General features: G+C 45.4%; 1 protein-coding gene across 1 annotated transcript in view; it reads right to left on the bottom strand.

The window, feature by feature from the left end:
• atp13a3 (ATPase 13A3) overlaps positions 1 to 23,975 on the bottom strand; it is a 173,847-nt gene that overhangs the window by 85,394 nt on the left and 64,478 nt on the right. Inside the window, exons 10-18 of the mRNA XM_085990222.1 lie at positions 23,573 to 23,730; positions 23,023 to 23,211; positions 21,432 to 21,493; positions 20,368 to 20,518; positions 19,118 to 19,234; positions 15,365 to 15,382; positions 14,451 to 14,604; positions 13,989 to 14,109; positions 11,812 to 11,936 (exon numbers count right to left, since the gene is read on the bottom strand). Coding sequence (XP_085846348.1) covers positions 11,812 to 11,936; positions 13,989 to 14,109; positions 14,451 to 14,604; positions 15,365 to 15,382; positions 19,118 to 19,234; positions 20,368 to 20,518; positions 21,432 to 21,493; positions 23,023 to 23,211; positions 23,573 to 23,730 — 1,095 coding nt within the window. The remainder of the gene's footprint in view (positions 1 to 11,811; positions 11,937 to 13,988; positions 14,110 to 14,450; positions 14,605 to 15,364; positions 15,383 to 19,117; positions 19,235 to 20,367; positions 20,519 to 21,431; positions 21,494 to 23,022; positions 23,212 to 23,572; positions 23,731 to 23,975) is intronic.

Here is a 23,975-nt window from a genome sequence, read left to right as displayed (position 1 = left end):
AAGAACGCAAAGTGTTGAAAATAAAGGTTTCAATGTTTGACACCACATTAACAGAAACTTTACATGAACATTGCATAAAACACCCAAGTGCCCACCCTTGTGTGTTGTTAGTTGGTATGATTGCACTAGAATGAGGGTGAGTGTGAGGGGTGGCTACTGAGATGGGGCTGTGATAATATAGATAGAGAGGGATGGGTGGAGGTGCAAGGTAAGTTGGTGTAAGGATGTGCAGGAGTAGGGTAGGGAAAGCAGAGTGATGGGGATGTGATGAGAAGCACAGCAGGATGAGGTTGAGTGTGGCTTTGTACTAACGTTTCCTGATCTACTGAGATCATTGAAACGTTTTCTGCACTGCACCGAGGTCCTCCTGACAACATCCCTGCTTGTGCCCTCCTCTGCAATGTGCAACCAGGCTGTGTTGATCTCCTGGGGAGGTCTCTTCCGCCCATGGGAAGGGAAGAGGATTTCCCTGCATGCTGTGACTCCCTCCATAAGCCTGGGTGCAGCCCTGCACCTCTGTGCAGTGACTGTCAGTGTTTGCAGCACCTCAATGCTGTAGAACACTGACAGCACAAATGTCAAAATAAAGTTGGCCATGGTCCCTTTAAGAAAACCGGCTGATGACGCCTCATCAAATAATGTCACCAGACCTGCTTTCTCTAATTGGTCGGCAAAGGCGCCGGGCAGGCTTAACAAGCCCAATCAAGGTAAATTAATTTCAGAGGCCGGGGTGGAAACAGCAGCAGGGTTGGGACACGCCAGCGACGTCGCCCACCATGGACCCACTGAGGTGAGCAAAGTCGCGGCCCTAGATTTCATTGGTAGACCAGGAATCAGGCCACAATCCAGTAAAAGTTTCTGAAGTTTGGGGGACCAGGTCCTCCTCCTTATGGGAGCTGAAAGCAGTGGAAGCATATGAGACATCATTCCTGCTCAGGGGAACTAAGAGATGCTTCTGTTCAGATCTTGGAGTAGTTCATTTGAGCCTCTGACTGGTAGTATCTGGATTAGGCATAGTATCTGGTTTAGACAGAGAAGAGGAAACGAAGTAGGATATTCATATTATGTTTGCCATACATTGAAGTGATATGGGCAGAGTAGAAATACCTCATTGTTAACATACCCTCTTAGAGGGAGGCTTTCAGCTCCCTGAATATATCTTCAGGTCTGTCGGCCCCTTTACAACCTAACGCAATGAAGACTTTCCAGAAAAACTCACTTCATGTGGATTCAGTTTCTGGCAATGTAAACAGGGGTCACCAGGTTCGGTCAACTCTTCCTCAAAGACCAAATTACATCCTTAGGGGGAGAAATTCAGTATAGCCCTGTTTGGGGCGCCATTAGCGGCTGTGCGCAAAGTTTAGCGCCTGGCGCTAATTATCGCCTCTGATAGCAAACTTGGCTTTTATCGCCCCTGGAGGTGATTGGAGCTCTAAATCAGGCGTTACACACCTCTCTTAAGGCGCTAAGGCCGAGGAGCGAGGCGCTACCTCACAGCGCTGGCGAAGCTCATGCACACTGGCACCGTCCAATTCTTAAAGGGGAGTTCTGACGAATGGGCATCAACCTGAAACGTTAACTCTGTTTCTCTCTTCACAGATGCTGCTTGACCTGCTGAGTTTCTCCTGCATTTTCTGTTTTTATCTTAAAGGGGAGGGTTGATCTTGTTCTCCATCCACATCCTGCTCATTGCAACCTTGAATCTCAGCCTGAATCTCAGCCTGGAGAGACTTGTACATCAAATCTGCTGGAAAGAACAATGGAGAGAACCAGGGAAAGTGCTCAGAGTGCAGCCCCCATAGTCTCTTCTAAATCGATACAAGGAAGGGCAAATCAAAATCAACCTGCAAAGTGCTGCTCAGTACCCAAAACTCCTTCACACAGCGTTGAATCTCTCCAGAAGTCTCTCTCTCTCTCTCAGAATGCGTGGTGCAAAAATGTCACCGACAAAAAAAGGCAAGAAGCGGTCGCCTTTAAATAGCGCTCCCCTAGTCCCTTTCTGACAGCATAATGCTCCCCTCAACCTGTCATTGCTAGCGGCAGGCGGTAAGGCAGGGGGCGCCACTCAATTTCCGGTCCGGGGCGTCACAAGGGCATTGCACTCTCGAATGACGTCAAGATCTGCGAGCGCAGGAGATCGTGGCGGTATTGTTTAGCGCCGCCGCAAAATGTCCGGTCAATTTCACAAGAGGCGCAGATATCGCCGCGCCCGAGCACTAGTTGCTTTGCGCCCCACTTGGCGCCCTCTTAAGGTGCTAACGGGAGGCGCTACCAACTGAATTTTTCCCCCTTACAACATTAACCCAGCAAATGATCTATATTGCAAACTCAGATTTAACAGTTCCTCTAGAACCTAGCAATACTTTGCTAATGTGAGCAGAACCCTTGGAACTCTTAGTCGACTCCCTTACATAACTCCACAGACTCATCTCCATTCTGTATACTATGTCCACTACCATGACAAAAGATAACACACAGAAAACCTGACAACATGACCTAGAACACCAGTTACTGGAGGAGAAACAGTGAGAGGTACAGGGATAGGCCCTTAACATCACCATCTGCAGCAAAATAAGATATAATCAACGAGAGTGCATACATTTTATATACCACGAGCTGGGGGTGCCCGGCGGTGCCGAGGCTTTTTTGAGGGCATGTTGTTGTTGGAAGAGAGAGAGGGAGCGACTGGGGGGGAAGGAGAGAGAGGGGGAAGGAGAGAGAGGGGGAAGGAGAGAGGGGGGGGAAGGAGAGAGGGGGGGAAGGAGAGAGGGGGGGGAAGGAGAGAGGGGGGAAGGAGAGAGGGAGAGGGGGAAGGAGAGAGAGGGGGAAGGAGAGAGAGGGGGAAGGAGAGAGAGAGAGAGAGGGGGAAGGAGAGAGAGAGAGAGGGGGGGAAGGAGAGAGAGAGAGAGGGGGGGAAGGAGAGAGAGACGGGGTGAGAGAGAGAGAGAGACTGGGGGAGAGAGAGAGAGAGACGGGGGGAGAAGAGAGAGAGAGAGATTGGGGGGAGAAGAGAAAGAGAGAGAGACTGGGAGTGTGAGAGAGAGTGAGAGAGAGACTGGAAGTGTGAGAGAGAGAGAGAGAGACTGGGAGAGAGAGAGAGAGAAAGACTGGGAGTGTGAGAGAGAGAGAGAGACTGGGAGTGTGAGAGAGAGAGAGACTGGGAGTGTGAGAGAGAGAGAGACTGGGAGTGTGACAGAGAGAGACTGGGAGTGTGAGAGAGGGAGTGTGAGAGAGATTTGAATTGAATTGAATTGAATTGAGAGAGAGCGGGAGGGGAGAGAGAGAGGGAGGGAGGGGAGAGAGAGTGGGAGGGAGGGGAGAGAGGGAGAGAGAGAGTGAGAAGAGAGAGGGGGGAGAGGTAGAGAGGGGGGAGAGGTAGGGAGGGGGAGAGAGGCAGTGAGGGGGAGGGGGGAGAGAGAGAGGGAGGGAGGGGAGAGAGAGAGGGCGGGGGAGAGAGGGAGGGAGGAGAGAGGGAGGGGGAGAGAGAGGGAGGGAGGGAGCGAGAGAGAGGGAGGGGGGAGCGAGAGAGAGGGAGGGAGGAGAGAGAGAGAGAGAGAGAGAGAGGGAGGAGCGAGAGAGCGAGGGAGGAGTGAGGGAAAAAGTGAGAAAGGAGGAATGAGGGAGAGAGGGAGGGATGGGGGTCAGAGACGGAGGGAGGGAGGGCGAGGGAGGGAGAGGAGGAGAGAGAGAGGAGGCAAGAGAGAGGAAGGGGGAAAGTGAGAGGGGGGGAGAGGGAGAGAGAGGGAGGAGAGAGAGAGTGAGGGGGAGAGAGGGAGGGGAGAGAGAAGGAGGGAAAAGAGAGAGAGAGGGAGGGCGGGAGAGAGAGAGGGAGGCGGAGAGATAGAGTGAGGGAGGGGGGAAAGATGGAGGGGGAGAGAGAGGGAGGGAGGTGGGAGCGAGAGAGGGAGGGAGGTGGGAGAGGGAGTGGAAGGGAGGAGGCGAGAGAGAGAGGGTGGTGGGGAGAGAGAGAGGGAGGGAGGGGAGAGAGAGGGAGGGAGGGGAGAGAGGGAGGGAGGGGGAGAGAGGGAGGGAGGTGGGAGAGGGAGAGGAAGGGAGGAGGCGAGAGAGAGAGAGAGGGTGGTGGGGAGAGAGAGAGGGAGGTGGGGAGAGAGGGAGGGAGAGATAGGGAGGGAGAGAAGGAGGGTGAGAGTAAGGGAGGGGAAGAGAGAGTGGGAGGGAGTGGGGAGAGAGAGGGGGAGAGAGAGAGGGAGGGAGGGGGAGAGAGGGAGAGAGGGAGGGGGAGAGAGAGAGGGAGAGAGGGAGAGAGAGAGAGAGAGAGTGTGGGAGGGAGAGAGAGAGAGTGTGGGAGGGGGGGAGAGAGGGAGGGAGAGGAGAGAGGGAGGGGAGAGAGAGAGGGAGGGAGGAGAGAGAGAGGGAGGGAGGAGAGAGGGAGGGAGGGAGGAGAGAGGGAGCGAGGGGGAAGAGAGAGAGAGGAGGGGGAGAGTGAGGGGAAGGGAGTGAAGAGAGAGGGAGAGAGAGTGAGGGAGGGGGACAGAGAGGGAGGGATGGGGAGGGAGGGGAGGGAGGCAGGCAAGAGAGGGAGGGAGGGGGAGAGATGGATTGAGGGGGGAGAGAGGGAGGGGGGAGAGAGGGAGGGGGGGAGAGGTAGGGAGGGGGAGAGAGAGGGAGAGGGGGAGATAGAGCGGAAGGGAAGAGAGAGAGTGGGAGCGGGGAGAGTGAGAGGGTGGGGGAGAGAGAAAGGGAGGGAGGGGGAGAGAGAGAGTGCATAAGGGAGAATTTCTACCCAAAATTCACAAAAATATGCCCGGAATTCAGAAATTTGAATGACGACCAAAAACTCCCATACCTACTAGGGGAAGAGAGAAATTGTGTAAGCTTAGCGGCACACTATGTTACAGCTTGCCATAAACAGAGGGACAACCATTAAATCTAAGAAAAGAGTATATACAAATTATATGAATGTATATTTATACACTCAGGAATATATCTGTTTATACACTGTGTGGATAGATCTGTGTTTATGTGTTCAACCATAAAAGTTTTTCGATGCTTTGGCAACATAAGATGTACCTTGTCATGCCAATAAAGCGATTTGAATTGAATTGAATTGAGAGTGGGAGTGTGAGAGAGAGAGAGAGAGGGAGTGTGAGAGAGAGAGAGAGAGTGGGAGTGTGTGAGAGAGAGTGGGAGTGTGTGTGAGAGAGAGAGAGAGAGAGTGGGAGTGTGTGTGAGAGAGAGAGAGAGAGAGAGGAGAGAGAGAGAGTGGGAGTGAGAGAGAGAGAGTGGGAGTGAGAGAGAGAGAGAGAGACTGGGAGTGTGTGAGAGAGAGACGGAGTGAGAGAGAGATAGAGAGAAAGAGACTGGGAGTGAGAGAGAGAGAGAGAGACTGGGAGTGTGAGAGAGAGAGAGAGACTGGGAGTGTGAGAGAGAGAGAGAGAGAGACTGGGAGTGTGAGAGAGAGAGAGAGAGAGACAGAGAGAGACTGGGAGAGAGAGAGAGAGAGAGACTGGGAGTGTGAGAGAGAGAGAGAGCGGGAGTGTGAGAGAGAGAGTGGGAGTGGGAGAGAGAGAGTGGGAGTGGGAGTGGGAGAGAGAGTGGGAGTGTGTGAGAGAGAGAGAGTGGGAGCGTGTGAGAGAGAGAGAGAGAGAGAGAGAGAGAGAGTGGGAGTGTGTGAGAGAGAGAGAGAGAGAGAGAGAGAGAGAGAGAGAGAGAGAGTGGGAGTGTGTGAGAGAGAGAGAGAGACTGGGAGTGAGAGAGAGAGAGAGACTGGGAGTGTGAGAGAGAGAGAGAGAGACTGGGTGGGTGTGAGAGGGAGAGACTGGGAGTGTGTGAGAGAGAGAGACTGGGAGTGCGTGAGAGAGAGAGACTGGGAGTGAGAGAGAGAGAGACTGGGAGTGTGAGAGAGAGAGAGAGACTGGGAGTGTGAGAGAGAGAGAGAGACTGGGAGAGAGAGACTGGGAGAGAGAGAGAGAGAGAGACTGGGAGTGTGAGAGAGAGAGAGAGCGGGAGTGTGAGAGAGAGAGAGAGTGGGAGTGTGAGAGAGAGAGGGAGTGTGAGAGAGAGAGAGAGTGGGAGTGTGTGAGAGAGAGAGAGTGGGAGCGTGTGAGAGAGAGAGAGAGAGTGGGAGTGTGTGTGAGAGAGAGAGAGAGAGAGAGTGGGAGTGTGTGAGAGAGAGAGAGAGAGAGAGAGAGAGAGAGAGGACTGGGAGTGAGAGAGAGAGAGAGAGAGAGAGACTGGGAGTGTGAGAGAGAGAGAGAGAGAGACTGGGTGTGTGTGAGAGAGAGAGACTGGGAGTGTGTGAGAGAGAGAGACTGGGAGTGCGTGAGAGAGAGAGACTGGGAGTGCGTGAGAGAGAGAGAGACTGGGAGTGAGAGAGAGAGAGAGACTGGGAGTGAGAGAGAGAGAGACTGGGAGTGTGTGAGAGAGAGAGACTGGGAGTGAGAGAGAGAGAGAGACTGGGAGTGTGTGAGAGAGAGAGTGAGTGGGGGTGTGAGAGAGAGAGAGAGAGAGAGAGAGACTGGGAGTGAGAGAGACTGGGAGTGAGAGAGAGAGAGAGAGAGTGTGAGAGAGAGAGAGAGAGAGAGACAGGGAGTGGGAGTGAGAGAGAGAGAGACTGGGAGAGAGAGAGAGAGAGAGAGAGACTGGGAGTGAGAGAGAGAGAGACTGGGAGTGTAAGGGAGGGAGAGAGAGAGAGTGGTAGTGTGTGAGAGAGAGAGAGACTGGGAGTGTGAGAGTGAGAGACTGGGAGTGAGAGAGAGAGAGAGAGAGAGACTGGGAGTGTGTGAGAGAGAGAGTGAGTGGGGGTGTGAGAGAGAGAGAGAGTGGGAGTGTGAGAGAGACTGGGAGTGAGAGAGACTGGGAGTGAGAGAGAGAGAGAGAGAGAGTGTGAGAGAGAGAGAGAGAGAGAGAGACTGGGAGTGTGAGAGAGAGCGATTGGGAGTGTGAGAGAGAGATTGGGAGTGTGAGAGAGAGAGATTGGGAGTGTGAGAGAGAGAGATTGGGAGTGTGAGAGAGAGAGATTGGGAGTGTGAGAGAGAGAGATTGGGAGTGTGAGAGAGAGAGATTGGGAGTGTGAGAGAGAGATTGGGAGTGTGAGAGAGAGATTGGGAGTGTGAGAGAGAGAGAGACTGGGAGTGTGAGAGAGAGATTGGGAGTGAGAGAGAGAGAGATTGGGAGTGTGAGAGAGAGAGAGATTGGGAGTGTGAGAGAGAGATTGGGAGTGTGAGAGAGAGAGAGATTGGGAGTGTGAGAGAGAGAGATTGGGAGTGTGAGAGAGAGAGATTGGGAGTGTGAGAGAGAGATTGGGAGTGAGAGAGAGAGAGACTGGGAGTGAGAGAGAGAGAGACTGGGAGTGAGAGAGAGAGAGAGAGAGAGAGAGAGAGATTGGGAGTGTGAGACAGAGATTGGGAGTGTGAGAGAGAGAGAGAGAGAGATTGGGAGTGAGAGAGAGATTGGGAGTGAGAGAGAGAGAGACTGGGAGTGTGAGAGAGAGATTGGGAGTGAGAGAGAGAGAGATTGGGAGTGAGAGAGAGAGAGAGATTGGGAGTGTGAGAGAGAGAGATTGGGAGTGTGAGAGAGAGAGACTGGGAGTGAGAGAGAGAGAGATTGGGAATGAGAGAGAGAGATTGGGAGTGTGAGAGAGAGAGAGAGATTGGGAGTGTGAGAGAGAGAGATTGGGAGTGTGTGAGAGAGAGATTGGGAGTGAGAGAGAGAGAGTGAGATTGGGAGTGTGAGAGAGAGAGATTGGGAGTGAGAGAGAGAGATTGGGAGTGTGAGAGAGAGAGATTGGGAATGAGAGAGAGAGATTGGGAGTGTGAGAGAGAGAGATTGGGAGTGTGAGAGAGAGAGAGATTGGAGTGTGTGAGAGAGTGTTGGGGTGTGTGAGAGAGAGTTTGGGTGTGTGTGAGAGAGATTGGGAGTGTGTGAGTGAGATTGGGAGTGTGTGTGAGAGAGATTGGGAGTGTGGTGAGAGTGGGTGTGTGTGTGTGAGTGAGTTTGGGAGTGTGAGTGAGAGAGAATGGGAGTGTGTGAGAGAGAGAGAGATTGGAGTGAGAGAGAGAGAGAGATTGGGAGTGTGAGAGAGAGAGAGATTGGGAGTGTGAGAGAGAGAGAGATTGGGAGTGTGAGAGTGAGTGAGACTGGGAGTGTGAGAGAGAGACTGGGAGTGTGAGAGAGAGAGACTGGGAGTGTGAGAGAGAGAGAGACTGGGCCGCCGCGGCCGCTCACCTGATGGCTTTGGGTCGGGCTCTGGGGCGGGGCTGTTGATGCCGCGGGGAAGTTTTGTGCGCGGCGGCTCCCGGCACGGCCCGCCGTGGCCGGTGACCTGGTGGCTTTGGGTCGGGCTCTGGGGTGGGGCTGTTGATGCCGCGGTAAAGTTTTGTGCGCGGCGGCTCCCGGCACGGCCCACAACTCAAGGCCCAGGCTTCCCGGACTGCTAGGCCACGCCCGGCGCCGGCACAGCTGCTCGAAATGGCCGTCAAAGTAGGCGAGCCTCCGGGCGAAGGGCAGGGGATCACTTCATTTCCTACTGTTGCTAAATACAATTTAAAACTCAAATAAATTGTTATTTTCCTTAGTTCCCTAACACACAGAAAGTGTGGGGAAAAAAATCGTGAAGAATCAAGATGGCAGCCACTCACCTCGGTTCAGAATGAAAAGGCCCGCCCACACACGCACCGATTGGTCAACCATCAGGTCACTGAACTGTAGGATTGGTCAATCGTCCTGTCACTCAACACTCAACTGTAGGATGGCCCGCCCGCACGCGTAATGAACCCGCCCCCGAGACGCAGCGATTGGTCAACCGTCGGTCAACGGTCAACTGTCAGGTCGCTCGACCGCACGATTGGTCAACCTTCACGTCACTCAATGCTAATGAGCAAATGAGCGGAACTTTTGCCATTTAATGAGCGGAATTTTGAACGTTTTTGGGATACCGTGGGCACGATTTTTGTCTGGCCGAAACGTAAATACGCCTATGACCGTCCGTAATCGTAAGCTTTCTTTTGATGTGACGCGCGTGTAGGTACGCTCTATAACTTTCAAACGTATAGAGAACAGACAGACAGACAGAAGAGATCTTATATAGATATAAAGAAGATAGATAAGAAGATATACTTCATGTAAGCTTCTCAAATGTCACCCCTCCATACATGACAATTGCAAGGGACAATTGCAGCTACTCTCCTACATATATTCTGGTCATGATCCCATAATCAGCTATTCAGGAATCTAGGAAACCACAAGGACCACAGCCCCTGAATTATAGAGGTCAAAGCCCAATGCTTGTTGAACTTACTCACAGAGCATGGGCAGCACAGCTTATGCTATTAGCTGCATGACTGGAGCTCAAGGGACATATCCCAAACTGAATGAGTAATGTTTCTGAACAGCATTAAAAACAAGCAATTTGAGCCCAACCAACAGGAGTTTCACTTGCAAATAGAGGAACAAGGCTTCAACTACAGATCCACTCCATAAAATACTTTTCTCAAGGAGATCTTTAATTCCATTTCAACAGTGACCGGCATTGTCTCATGTAGGACTCTGTAGCGTCAGGCCATAGTGACATATGTGTTGGCCTCTGCCTCTGTACTCTGCAAGAGACCCATGCCACTCCCTCCCCCATGGTTGTAGATTTATCAGTTTATACATTCAGCACTTTTTCAAATGACTAAATCTAATTGTATGGTCAGATGAGGGAGATTGTCAAGAAATAAAAAATCACCAGAACACAGTTGGTATTCAAAAGGAAAAATAGAAACTTCAATTTGTACATATCAATCAACTGAAACAGGACATAGAAAGTCTAGCAGAATGGGCAGACAAGTGGCAGATGGAATTTAATGGAGAAGTGTGAGGTGATGCATTTTGGCAGAAGGAACAGGGAGGGGCAATATACACTTAATGGCACAGTTTTAAAGAGTGTGCAGGGACAGGGACCTGGGAGTTAATGTGCATAGGTCCCTGAAGGTGGCAGGACATATTGAGAGAGTGGTTAACAAAGCATATGGGATCTTGGGCTTCATAAATAGAGGTATTGAGTACAAAAGTAGAGAAGTTATGCTGAACCTTTATAAAGCGCTGGTTAGGCCATAACTGGAGTATTGCGTCCAGTTCTGGTCACCACACTTTAGGAAGGATGTGAAGGCCCTTGAGAGGGTGCAGAGGAGATTTACCAGAATGGTTCCGGGGACAGGTTGGAGAAGCTGGATTTGTTTTCATTAGAGCAAAGGAGGTTGAGGGGTGATTTGATAGAGGTGGACAAGATTATGACGGGTTTGGATAGGCTAGACGGGGAAAGACTGTTGATGGTACAAGGACTAGGGGACACAGATTTAAGGGTTTGGGCAAGAGATACAAGGGGGACGTGAGGAAAAACTTTTTTACGCAACGAGTGGTGATGACCTGGAATTCTCTGCCAACGGAAGTGGTGGAAGCGGAGACACTCAATGTTTTCAAGGGGAGACTGGAGAAGCACCTGAGGGAAATAAACTTGCAGGGCTAAGGGGATAGAGCAGGGGAATGGGACTGACTGGATTGCTCTACAGAGAGCCAGCATGGACTCGATGGGCCGAATGGCCTCCTTCTGTGCTGTTATGACTCTATGACTATGGCTAAAGCTAATCACTTCATTTACAGGTAGAATAATATGTGGAAACAGTGAAGTATAGCAAGATACAGTACTGTGCTTAGAAAACATGCATAAGAAAATCCCTATATCCTGATTAATTTATGGAAGAAACAGCTTTGTCTCACAATCGGCTCCAGACAACATTTTAAAACTTGATAAAGAAAGGTAGCTTTCCCATTTTACTTCTATTTTAATTCACTATGGAATAAAATTGAAATTCACCAATTTGATTATGTCCCCATATATTAACTAGACAATCTCCCGTGGCATTGCACAGGATAAGTCAGAAAATATGGTCACTCTCTCTGATGCCTTTGCTTTGCTATTTCTCTTTGTCTCTCTTCTTCCCATTCTCCTTCATACCACCCCGCACTCCCATCACTACCCTACCTCTTCCCCTTTGACCTACCTATTCTCCCCCTTGCCCTCCAACCACATTTCCCACACCCCCAAGGGTGGGTGTTGAGAGGGCATAGGTCCCCTGACCCTCAACCAGTTTCATTTTCAAGTAAATTCTGTACATGAAAAAATCCATAGTGACACCCAATGTTCCCCCTAATTTTTCTTTTTGGGCTGAGCGGGATTGGCAGAGAGCTGCGCGGGGAACGTTGGTGACACCTCAGGTTCACAGAAAAACAATGAACACCTGAAGTGAATAGAAGGCCAAATCATCACTGCAAGGTTCAGGTGACATAAATTGCAATAGTTTTTAAAACTGTTATATGAACCACACAATAAGGTGAGATAACAGTCTTATAAATCAGCGTCAAGAAATCTGTTACATTTTTAGTAATTGTTAGCCTTGGAGTTGGGCAGCTTCCGTATATTTTTGCTAATTTCAGACAAATGTTACAGCAGACAGCCAGAAGAGCTGCACTCAATTGGAGACCTACTAGCTCAAAAGTGCCACAATCTTTTAATCTTTGCAGCAAGCCTTTATTGATTGAATGGCCAATGCAGGGCTGCTGAGAGAAAGGCATTTGCTCTTCAGGCCTCTGACTTCCACAATATTGGGCTTCCTGTTGCCATTGGGATGATGGAGGTCATGTCACTTACTTGGTAGCTTGCCGTTTATGGTAGAAATACTGTGCACTTGCCATTATAAAAGACAGACACTGTCAATATAAAATGGCTTTTAAGGTTCTATAAACCAATTAATAAAATCCTGGGAAGATGTTAGTATGCATACAATCACATCTGCATGAAAAAGACATTACCTGTAACCATAACTGTGCGAATATTAGCTTTTCTGAGTTCTTCAAGGACACTAGGTGAATCAGGCTTTAACTTGTTTTGCATAATAATCAGCCCCATAAACTCCATGTTGCTTTCAATGGCATCCCTGTTGAGGGCAAAGTTTTAAGTATTCAATACTACTACAATGCAAATGCCACATAAAATGCAGCATCCACAGAAAAGAACAGAAGTTGCCAATAACTCAGAGTACAAAGCTTAAGTATGACAGGAACACATTCCGCAATTCCAAATTATAGAAAAAGTAAAGCACCATTTGTAAAAGAAGTAATGTTAAATAGAGGTAGCAGGGAGACCAGTCCTTCTGATAAATTTGGATGTATTCAATCAGGCAGAGAGAAACTCCAAATGTTTAATAATGAAATGACTCATTTGATAAAATAACTGTTATCATTGTAATCAAACTGCACAGCTGACAGCTTGCATCAGAAATTGCTAATAGGGTTATTTTATTAATTCTTGTTTTGAATAAAAATGCTTTTAGTACTGTAAAACTCTGGAATGCCGATTTATTAAACACATCAATTGTATAGTAAATAAACCGGAACTTCCTGGATCGCACTTACGTAGGCATTACACCGGTTTTAGCGCCAATCTTGTCAATTGAAACTTACACCTAAATTTCCTGTGGAGCTCATTTGTCTGGGCCAGAACGTAAAAACCAGCATCAAATAACCGGCGATTTAGCGGTATTATCTTGCATTTAATTTCTATGTGCTAAGTGGCTGCAAAGAGGCTTAAATTTATATTTGCTTCAATCATGTTCTAATAAAGTTGATCAAAACTATACACCTTCAATACTAACATTTTTACTTCATTGTATATTTTAAATAATCAAACTTGTCAATAAATTAACTTTGTTGTTCACTGAGTTAGTCCTTGAGAAGTGCAACTAATTCAGGAAACCCAAATGTGAAGTTTTAAATTTGAACTGGACCACATGACTTCATAATTGTATTGCTAAATTGGACCAGTAGTTATTTATTTTGATATATACTTGCTCTCTGACCTAACGCATGAATCTCTATTTCAGCAAGTTACATAATAACGAAGAAGTAAATGATTCTAAGAATTCTGCAGTTGTGCTTTAGTTATTTACAAAACTTAAGCGGTAGAATGAAACTTTATGACCACCTTTCTTTAGAAATTACACACGTGCACTAACACAGTTCTGTGGAGAATGCTCTGGATCCTGCAATTTATATACTCCGGTTGAATGTTCATTCAAAAAAGTTGATGGTGCACTGGAGGGGAACTTGAAAATGTATTTGAATATCTAGGGCAGAGACTGCAGTTTCAATTTAACAGTTAAAATTATTTACGTAGAATGAAATAAAAATGGTATTTTTGAACAAGGAAGCATCAATAGTTACTAAAGTATCGCTTTCCCAAATTTTTTTTAAAGCTTCAGACCTGAGAAAAACCTGAATTACTCCTCCAGTTATGCAGATATTGGGTCACTTCGGGCCCTAAATTAGCGCATGGCGGCGTTTTGGCATAAAGCCAGCGTAAATCTGTTAGCCATGAATTTCTTCAGGAATAAAGGACGCCGCTCCACTCTTATGCCGTAGTTATGCTGAAAAGTTCCAGGAAATTCCTAGCTTATAATTCAGGAAACTGGGGGGGGGGGGGGGGGTGGGAGGAAGGGGGCAGCATATGCCTTATGATAAAGCTTTATTTGCACCTAGTTCTTGGTTCATTGCTGAATTTCTGCTCTACTTATATATTTTTTGTCACCCACAAAAAAGGACACCAGGAAGTACAGAATAGCACAATCACCCTGATACAGTGCACATAGATTGAGGGCTTTGTACAGGCAAGTTTTTGATCCTAGGATGCATAATTCCCCAACAGTTATCTGACTGCCGAGGACCATTCTCGCAAGTCCCCGGTGCGACCTCCAGCCACCCAAAATCCTGCCCACGCCCGCCGGCCAGGCAGTGATTCCTGCCGGGTTTGGGAGCGTGTCTGATCCCGAATATTGAAATTATGCCCCAGGAGCGAAAATTCACCAGGCCTCAGCATGTGAGTTTGTCGCTTGCTCTGGCCACACCCACACACCGATCGCGCTCAGAGTTAAATTTGAGGCCATTAAATTAATTTCGAAATGCTACAGGGACCAGAGGATTAGTTATATTACCTGCTGACATTCTGCACTTTGTGCCAAGTTAGTTTAGATCCCAATTTCCTGTGGGCAAGTGCTATGACTCTAAAGCCTTGTTTTGTGTAAATCTTCAACACTTCAGAAAAATTTTTGGGAACTGAAAAAAAAACAGAAAACCATCATATGAATGTCAAAAGAACCATAAAAAACAAACAATTTGCAAATACAGTACAATGTAAAAGATTAGCCTTAATACACTCATATCAAGTTCCTCTCTCTGCTATCTTACGAGGTGTTAAATAAAATGGGTTAGCATCCCCATTAAGATAGGGCAAAGAGGAATTTGACAGGAGCACATTAAACATTTGTACAGTCATTTCTACTCTTACAAGTGTCAGGAAAGTATTCTACCAAAACATTTACTTAAATTTAGGATTATTTGCAATACTTGGCAACAGTTCATGAAAAGAAAATGGCAAACAGTAGATACTACTTTACCTGTCTCTGCCTTGCAGAGGTTAGCAACCATCTCAGGTGCACCTTTTAAGTAGGCATCCATATGTCTTTCACCCAGCACTCTGGCTACAACACTCATCCGTTGCAAAGCAGAAGAAAATGGAAACTGCTGTACAATACCTATTTCATATGATGCCTGCACAGAAACAATGTGGGTAAGTATTCAGTATAGTAATTGTTTCTGAATAAAAATAGATTTGAGAAGCAACAACAACAACTTGTATTTATATAGCACCTTTATCATAGTAAAACATCCCAAGGCGCTTCACAGGAGTATTATAAGACAAAAAATTTGACAATGAACCAGATGAGAAATTAGGGCATGTGACCAAAAGCTTGGTCTAGGGGTAGGTTTTAAGGAGCTTCTTAAAGGAGGAAAGAGAGGTAGTGAGGTGGAGAGGTTTAGGCAGGGGATTCCAGAGCTTAGAGCCCAGGCAACAGAAGGCATGGCCACCAATGGTTGAGCGATTATAATCAGGGATGCTCAAGAGGGCAGAATTAGAGGAGCGCAGATATCGCGGGGGGGGGGGGGGGGCGGGGTTGTAGGGCTGAAGAAGATTACAGAGATAGGGAGGGGCGAGGCCATGGAGGGATTTGAAAATAAGGACGAGAATTTTGAAATCGAGGCGTTGCTTAACCGGGAGCCAATGTAGGTCAGCGAGCACAGGGGTGATGGGTGAATGGGACTTGGTGCGAGTTAGGACACAGGCAGCCGAGTTTTGGATGACCTCAAGTTTACATAAGGTAGAATGTGGGAGGCCAGCCAGGAGTGTGTTGGAATAGTCAAGTTTAGAGGTAACAAAGGTATGGATGAGGGTTTCAGCAGCGGATGAGCTGAGGCAAGGGCAGAGATGGGCGTTGTTACGGAGGTGGAAGCCTTCCAAAATTGTACTTACTGGGAGATCATACATTTCCTGAAAAAAAATAGAACTACAGTAAATACATTATATTGCAATTCTCCATTTAAACACACTACAAATGAATGCTAGTTACATAGATACATAGAAGATAGGAGCAGGAGTAGGCCATTCGGCCCTTCGTGCCTGCTCCGCCATTTAATGAGATCATGGCTGATCCTTTAATTCAGTATCCCGTCCCCGCCTTCTCTCCGTAACCCTTAACCCCTTTTGCCCGTAGAAATATATCTAATTCCCTCTTAAATATATTTAATGAGCTGGCGTACACTGCCCTCTGTGGCAATGAGTTCCACAGGTTCACCACTCTCTGAGTGAAGAAATTCCCCCTCATCTCTGTCCTAAATGGTTTAGCCCTTATCCTTAAATTATGTCCTCTAGTTCTGTTCTCACCCGCCAAGGGAAACATTCCTTCTGCATCCAGTCTGTCTAGACCTGTCAGAATTTTATACACTTCTATGAGGTCCCCTCTCAATCTTCTAAACTCCAGTGTGTACATCCCTAAACTACATAGTCTCTCCTCATAGGTCATTCCCGCCATTCCTGGTATCAGCCTGGTGAATCGCCGCTGCACCCCCTCCATGGCAAGAACATCCTTCCTCAGATGAGGCGACCAAAACTGTACACAGTACTCGAGGTGTGGTCTCACCAGTGCCCTGTACAGCTGCAGCAAGGTATCCCTGTTCCTGTATTCTAACCCTTTTGCTATGAAGGCCAGCATACCGTTTGCCTTCTTGACCGCCTGTTGCACCTGCATGCTCGCCTTCAGTGACTGGTGTACAAGAACACCCAGGTCTCTCTGTACTTCTGTACAGTTCAATTTATGTTTCTACTATTGCAGTGAAGAAACACATTCAGAGCGTGCTTTATAAATATTTCAACAGGACAAATGCTCAAGCTGCTCTGTGTACTTCAAGCCTAAAGTTTTAACATTGTAAAATGTTTTTTGTACAGTATTTCTCACATAAGATCTATCCTACACCTTATAATTAAAAAATACAAGTTTAATAGTAAAAACATTACATAAAGACATTTAAACTGGGAAAACACAAGTTGTTTAGAGTCAGAACTGGTACATGTAGTGCATAACTGCTTCTTGACCCAGTGCATCAAAGAAGCAATGCTCAATTTGATCTGGTATTTGTAAGTGATTGAGAAAATGTACAGGAAATAGAAGTCATAGAACCCCATGGGAAAGTGACCACGGAATGATAAAGTTTAACGTGATCTGGGAGTCAGAAATATCCAAGACCAGGAGCCAGGTATATAATTCTAAAAGGGTTAAGTTCAATGAAATAAGGAAACAACTTAAGCAAATGGATTTGGGCAGTTGTTCAACAATGTTTCAGTAGAAGACAAATGGAACAACTTTAAAGATAGAATGCTCAGCATCCAGGATAAATACAGGCCCAAATCTAAAAACCTCAAACTAAACAAATTTGACAAGGGAAGACACAAGCAACATGGCCTTTCCAAACAAAAAAATCCTAAGTAAAATCACTGGCCTAGAAATTGGATTGCGCTAAAAATCGGGGCACAATCTCAAAGCAGCGCATGCTGCACACACCTTATGAGGCCAGCAGTAGCACCATGGCAAATGGTTCCGCCAGCCTCATTAGGATCGTACTGGCGAGCTGCGGGCGTCATTCGCAGCCCCAGAGCCAGTTCGGTGGTCATTGGACGGCTGCGAGATCAGCAAGATCAGTCAGCTCGAATGGCAGCCAAGGGGGTGTGGAGGAGCCTGGCAAGGCACCCGTTAGGGGAGAGAGCGGTAGCCAGCAGGGGCTTATGGCTTTAATGTGGAGCCCTCCTGCCCACGACCTTAATGTGGAGCACTCCTGCCCCATCGGGCTCCACAATGAGGTAAGCAAAAAAAAAACTTATAACTTATCTTTCAGATGGCGGCCTCCAGCGGTCCAATTAAGGACCATTGGTTTGGCTGTTGAACACCTGAAGAAACTGACTGAAGCATGCACATCAATCGTAGTCCAACAATTGTAAGTGGGCAGAACAATGACAGATAAAACTTAATGCAGGAAAATGTTATGTGCTACTCATAGGAAGAAAGAACAGATGGCAGACATACACCACAAATGGTGTTACAATAGCTAAGGATGAAGTTGGAACTGGCCTAGGATCTTTGTAGACTTGACACTAAACATGTCCATCAATGCAGAGCAGCAGCAATCAACAAGGCCAATAGGACTGAACTGCATAGCCTAAACAGTAGTCAGAGAAAGGTAATGATCAAACGATATAATATTCAGTGTCAGACCGCACCCTGAATACTGCATCCTGTTCTGGTTGCCAATAAACAAGAGGGGCATTAAAGCACTGAAGGCAGTGCAGAGAAAAGTCATGAGGCTGATCCCCAGTGTCAATGGTATGAGTTGTGAGGAAAAAAAACTGGAGCAATTTGGGCTTTTCATTCTATCCCAAACTCCACTGCACATTTTCTGTCAAGCACTAAGTCTCACTTAGGGTATCAGGAGCTAGTGTAGGTCAACGAGCATGGGAGCGATGGGCAAGTGAGATTTAGTGATCGTGAGAAAATGTGCAGCAGAGTTTGGGACAAAATACATGCAACTAAGTCTCACTTGTCCATCACTCCCATCCTCGTTGACTTAAACTAGCTCTGGTACTCCGACATAACACTTCTAAAGCCAATAGGCGGGGGGGGGGGGGGGGTCGGGTCCCAGAGGGAAGGCAGGCAGGATGGCAAGAGGGAGAGAAGGTACCAAAAGAGAAGGCTGTGAGTGAGAGAGAGAGGGGAAGGTGAATGAAAAAGAGAGAGAGAGAGAAGCCTGGGAGATACATGATAGAAGATTTCAGAAAGGGGCGAGGCAAGAAAAAAAAAAGGGGGCTTTATAGACAAGTACAAGGATTTTAGAAGTGTTATGTAAGGGTATCAGGAGCTAGTGTAGGTCAACGAGCATGGGAGCGATGGGCAAGCGAGATTTAGTGATCATCAGAAAATGTGCAGCAGAGTTTGGGACAAGATACATGCAACTAAGGTTTGGACAAGTTGGAGCTTCTGAATGGTGATGAATGAGAAGCCAGCAAGAAGACCACTGGAATTATTGATGATGGAAGTGACAGCCATGGACAAGGGTGAGCTGTAGAAGGGCTGACATAAAGGCGGAAATGGATAACGTTGCGGAAGAGAGAGTAATTCATCTTGGTGATCGATAGGATTTGTGTTTAAAGCTCAGCTCAGGATCAAACAGGTCAGAGAGACTATAGAGAGTTTCATTCAGCCGGAGTGTGCAGCTGGGGAGGGAAGATGTATTCAGTAACAAGGGAAGAGTTTGTGGCAGGGGCAAAAATAATGGCTCTGCTCTTCACTATGTCGAGCTGTTGAGGTCCCTTATCTGCAAATGTAAAGAACCTAACGCCTGTTTCAGGCGTGGTCACTGCACGCCGATTTTTTGGCTTTTACCAATATGGCGGATGATGCACTTCTGGCTCGTAATGAGCCGGCGCTTACTGCCCGCCATATTGGAGGCTTAGGAGGCCAGTTAGCGCTCAAAAAATGGCTGCTGCTTGGCCGAATTTGTATGCCTATATTTTCCGTGCTTCAAAGAATACTGTAGTCTTTTTTAAAATTATTCTGAGAACTGAATAAAAACAAACACTGTGAAAAATATAGGGATTTATAGGATTGGAAAAGACAACTGTGGACCATCTGGCCAGTCATGGTTAAGGTCATTTAAAGTTGCCTTAAAAAAAATGCACCATTTCATGTTCCATCACTGCCTTGGGTTCAAGGAGAAGCTGTTTTGAAGGTCGAACTACAGTGGGCATGATTTGATTATGTAAAGCAGTCTCTTCTTCACTTGCTTCCTCAAGAACCTTTAATATAAAACATAATAAACAGTATTAAGGTTATGAAACCCTGTCAATACTATTTCTAAAATGGACGCATAAAATTACCATGCCTAAATGAATATTGGCCCGGATTTTGCGGTCAGCGGTGAAGGAACGGCGCCAGCCATTCACTACAGTTACACTTGTCCACCGACTTTCTGTGGTCTTTTGCACTGCGACTTGCAGTAATTAGAAATCCAAAACAGCACGGAGCCCTCTACAGGGGATCTGGGACTTGTGTGAACAGGGCAAGCAATGGTGTGTCTCCTTAACCAATCAGATTGAAGAATCCTCACTGAGCCATGCAGAGTCTAAACCAGGAAGTGTAAGTTAGAATATTTAATTCATTGCCCTATCATATTCAGAAAGCCAAATAAAGGGAGGGAAAGTAAGATTGGATTCAGAGAGAGATAAAAGAGACAAAGAAAAAGTTAAAAAAAAAAAAAAAATTTAATCTCCAACAATAATTAAAATCTAAAAGGAAGGAGGCTCCACACATTTGAAAGTAAATTTTCAGTGCCAGAGATTGTTTGGTAGTAATTAAGACTTATCACGCCATTAAAAATTCGCTTACACTTGAATGGTCAAGCCCTAACTTTTTCTGGCGTGTTTAGTGGGTATCTAGTGGGTAAATACCACAACTTCACGCCCTTCCATGTATTTGCATGCTGAGTCTCTTGGCGAGATACCGGTATAGCGCAGCTTCTGGAGGAACACGACAACTCGGACAGCAACTTCCTGATTTACACATTTAACTGCGCATATGCAGTCGCCAGAAGTTGCTGTCGATTTGCTCCATAATAACAGTGACCCTGATGGCCTCACTGTTATTTTTACCGCAAAATCCAGACTATTGTGACTAAATGAACTCACTTTTCCATCCCAATTAATGTCAACAATATGCATTCAAAAACTACAAAACCAAGAGTTAATAAAAAGCCAAAGATCTTTTTTGATACCCCCGATAACAAAATACTAGGCTCCTCTTCAGTAACTTTGCACAACAAACACTTATTACAGTTCAAAATATTTTAAACCACTCAGTTTACTATTAAACCAGACTTCACAGTTTGCAGTCTAAGAGTTACGCTTAGTTATTGAACAAATGCAAGACTCACCCAACCAGTTTCTTCAAACATCTTTAAATCCAATGGGTCACCAGATAATTTCCCATCAATTTTAGTAAGTGTGTGACAGGTTGCCATGCAAGCCACAAACTGTGATTTCACCAAGCTCTCCTTACAAATGCTTTGCTCCGATGGCAAAAAACTAAATATAAAACAAAAAATGCTTCAAATTTCTTCCTTCATTTATCAATTGCATCAAAATGGAAAATAATTTAACAGATTTTACAATGAAACTGAAAGTCAATTTTCAGAATCCAGTAGAGAGTTGCAAAAATACATAAGCATGTTTTCCTCAACTGTAATAACAACAGAAAATGCTGGAAAAACTCAGCAGGTCAGGCAACATCCGTGGAGAGAAATTTGAGTTGACGTTTCGGGTCGAACCCTTCTTCAATCAACTGTGATTGTTACCAATTAAATTAGACTAAAATAATGCTGCAGCAGTACTATTAAAACACTGAATATTGATGGATAGTGAATAATCTTCAGTCTCAGTCTAACCATCTTAACTGAATCAACAAAATTGCACCAAATATTTGTATTATTCAAATCCAACCTTTTACTGCATTTATTAAAAATGTTTTTAACCTTAATTTTACCCTGACAAAACTCCCAGCTATTGAGAATCACATCCAGTGGTCTGGCTCATTTCCAAAGTTGGAATCTATTTCAAGCGTTATGGATGCTGAGATAGCCCACCTAATCATGTTCTTGCTTTCTCTCACCAGAGTGCAAGAGAAGGAAAAGTGCCTCTTGGCATTCCACAAATTAGCAGATTGAGTAGAAAGACTAAATACACAAGTGAAGCACCAATCCTCTTAGTGCCAAAGAGACTGTGAGGTCACAAAAACTATAAAATATTTGCTCCTGTGAATGCTGTGTACAGCTGCTATCATCCTAGCTTTGATTCACAAGCAACAAACCAGCTTTCATATGTCCACTTCACTCACAAACTTCATCTGAAGCTCACATAATGTAATGGTGTAGGCATAGTTTAAGGTTTTTTGTAGTTTAAGGAGCCTAAATAACATGTGTACAATTGATATGTTTCAGACCTATTATCTTCCACTCTTTGAATGCCCCAAATGTCCAGGCCATCTTCAGTAAGTGTTCCAGTCTAAAGCCAAAAAAAGGATAAAACTTTTAGAAATTGAAATGATATTGAACAAAAACTTGTAATGCAACTAGGGCTATGCAACATCTCAGTGTAAAACATGGCTATTATGCCTTAAGCTTCTTAATGGTTATAATTTCATTTCAATATTGAACTTGTGTTTGTATTTTGTCTCTCACAAAAGTATAAGAATATTCCAATAAAAATGGAAAATTCTGGAAATACACAGCAGGTCAGTCAACAGAGAAAAGACAGGTTATGACTTTTTTGGATGCGCACTCTTCAATAGACAAAGATAAATGGGCATTTCAGTCAGACTGAAAGGGAGAGGGGAGAGGAAGGGTATCAACAGATACAACAGCAACCTGCATTTATATAGCGCCTTTTAACATAGTAAAAAGTCCCATGGCGCTTTGATACCGAGCCACATAAGGAGATATTAGGACAGATGACCAAAAGCTTGGGCAAAGAAGTAGGTTTTAAGGAGCGTCTTAAAGGAGGATAGAGAGGTGAAGAGGTTTAGTTCCAGAGCTTAGGGTCTAGGCAGCTGAAGGCATGGCCGCCAATGGTAGAGCAGTTAAAATCAAGGATGCGCAAGAGGCCAGAATTGGAGAAGCGCAGAGATGTCTGAGCGTTGTAGGGCTGGAGCAGGTTACAGAGATAGGGAGGGGCGAGGGCATGGAGGGATTTGAAAACAAGGATGAGAATTTTTAAATTGCACTGATGCCAGACCAGGAGCCAATGTAGGTCAGCGAGTACAGGGGTGATGGATGAACGGGACTTGGTGCGAGTTAGGGCATGGGCGGCAGAATTTTGGATGACTGAGGGAGTTAATGGGTTAAATATCCTGCAAAATGTTTAATAGAAGACTGTTAGCACGATGTAAGAGATTAGTGAGATGGTGCCGATAAAAAGGACAATAGAATATGTAAATAGTGGGGGATCATAAGACATGCGAGGTCCACAGAAACAAAAACCTGAAAATATAAGATAAAATAGAGAAAGATAGCTACAGATGCACCAGATCTGAAATTTTAAAAGAAAATGCACATGAAACACTCAGTAATTTGTATATCTGTTGATTCTCTTCTTCATCTCGCTTTTCTCTCTATTTCTTTTTCCAGCCTTACTAAAATGCTGGTTTATCTTTCAGTGTTGAAAGATACACACCCAAAAAAAGTCATAACCTGTCTTTTCTCTTGACAAGTGCTGACTGACCGGTTGTGCATTTTCAGCATTTTCTTTTTTTATTTCAGATTTCCAGCATTTGAAGTTCTTATTTTTATTTTCCTTTTTTTTTTTAGCTGGAGCATCAATCCCTTGTTTTTGAAAAAACAGCGCTTGCAAAAGACAACTGGAAAGGTTTTTAAAGACAGTATTAACTTATTTTTTTGGCCAAAAAGATTTCCGGTGCAGTGCCTGCCTATACAACATTCCTTATCCCTTTCAAAGCTGATCTTAAAGCCTCATTGATGTGTTTTACCTCTTCAATAATTTTATTAGTGGAGAGCATGAATGTTGCAGTTTCTAACCTTGTCAAAACAAATCAGATTAAGCTGTCCACAGATATTTATTCTCTGAGGACTGATACAGGAAATGCCTAATTTCTTCAGTCTTCTTTGTGCAAAGACAATCCCAGCAGTCAGTGCTGCTGGAAGAGCAGGGGGGACAGTAATTGTGATGATATCAAGTGACTCAATAACGATGGTGCCAACTCTGACCTGCAACAAAAAAAGGACCAAAAAAAAGTAATGAAAGATTAATTTAAAAAGCATGTGGCAATAAAGCAGATAAATTGGAATTTTCTGAGGTGTAATGAGCAGGATTCTAAAAACATTTTTTGCCACTGAGCCTATTAATTACAGATAAAAAAATGTCCTATTCAAATTGACATTCAAGATTTATTTCTGGTGAACATTCTCTATCTAAGGTAATCCATATAGCGACAACTTTTTTATAATTACAAAGCATATGCAGTTATTTAACTAAGTACACAGTTCTCTAAATACAAATTTTGAAACACACTTTTTTCCTCCCTTTAACAAGTTAACTAAGTACTCAGAAAAGAGAGCAAAGACATACCCCATTCAAAACACTGTTGATAACCGTGTATAAAAATCCAATCCCTGCTACGCCAACAAGGCAGAGTAGGAAGAGGTAAGCATCTCTGTACAGTTTAAAATCTGTTGGTTTTGGATATAAGATTGAGCGTACAAGTTGCCCTTTTGTAGTACCAAAGCCTTAAAAAAAAAATTGAACATTATGATAGGTATAATGCAGTTCAATCCCGCCCTCATATTTATTTTATTGCATAGCACTAACTTATACAGAAACCGATTTTATAACACGATACTTTCTAAAGTTGCACTATACAACTAACTTTCTGGAACAAGCACAAAAGTAGAACATATTACATGTAGAGAAATACAAAGGAATAAACAGGTGGAACCACAATCTCTTTGAAATTTAAATTGTTGGTTATAAT

The sequence above is a fragment of the Somniosus microcephalus genome, chromosome 6 (genome assembly GCF_052327205.1).
Source record: "Somniosus microcephalus isolate GS21.2 chromosome 6, FLI_Smic_1.0, whole genome shotgun sequence".
Taxonomy (NCBI): Eukaryota; Metazoa; Chordata; class Chondrichthyes; order Squaliformes; family Somniosidae; genus Somniosus; species Somniosus microcephalus.
The sequence above is the reverse complement of the archived record's forward strand: the minus strand, read 5'-3'. Positions and strand labels throughout refer to the sequence as shown.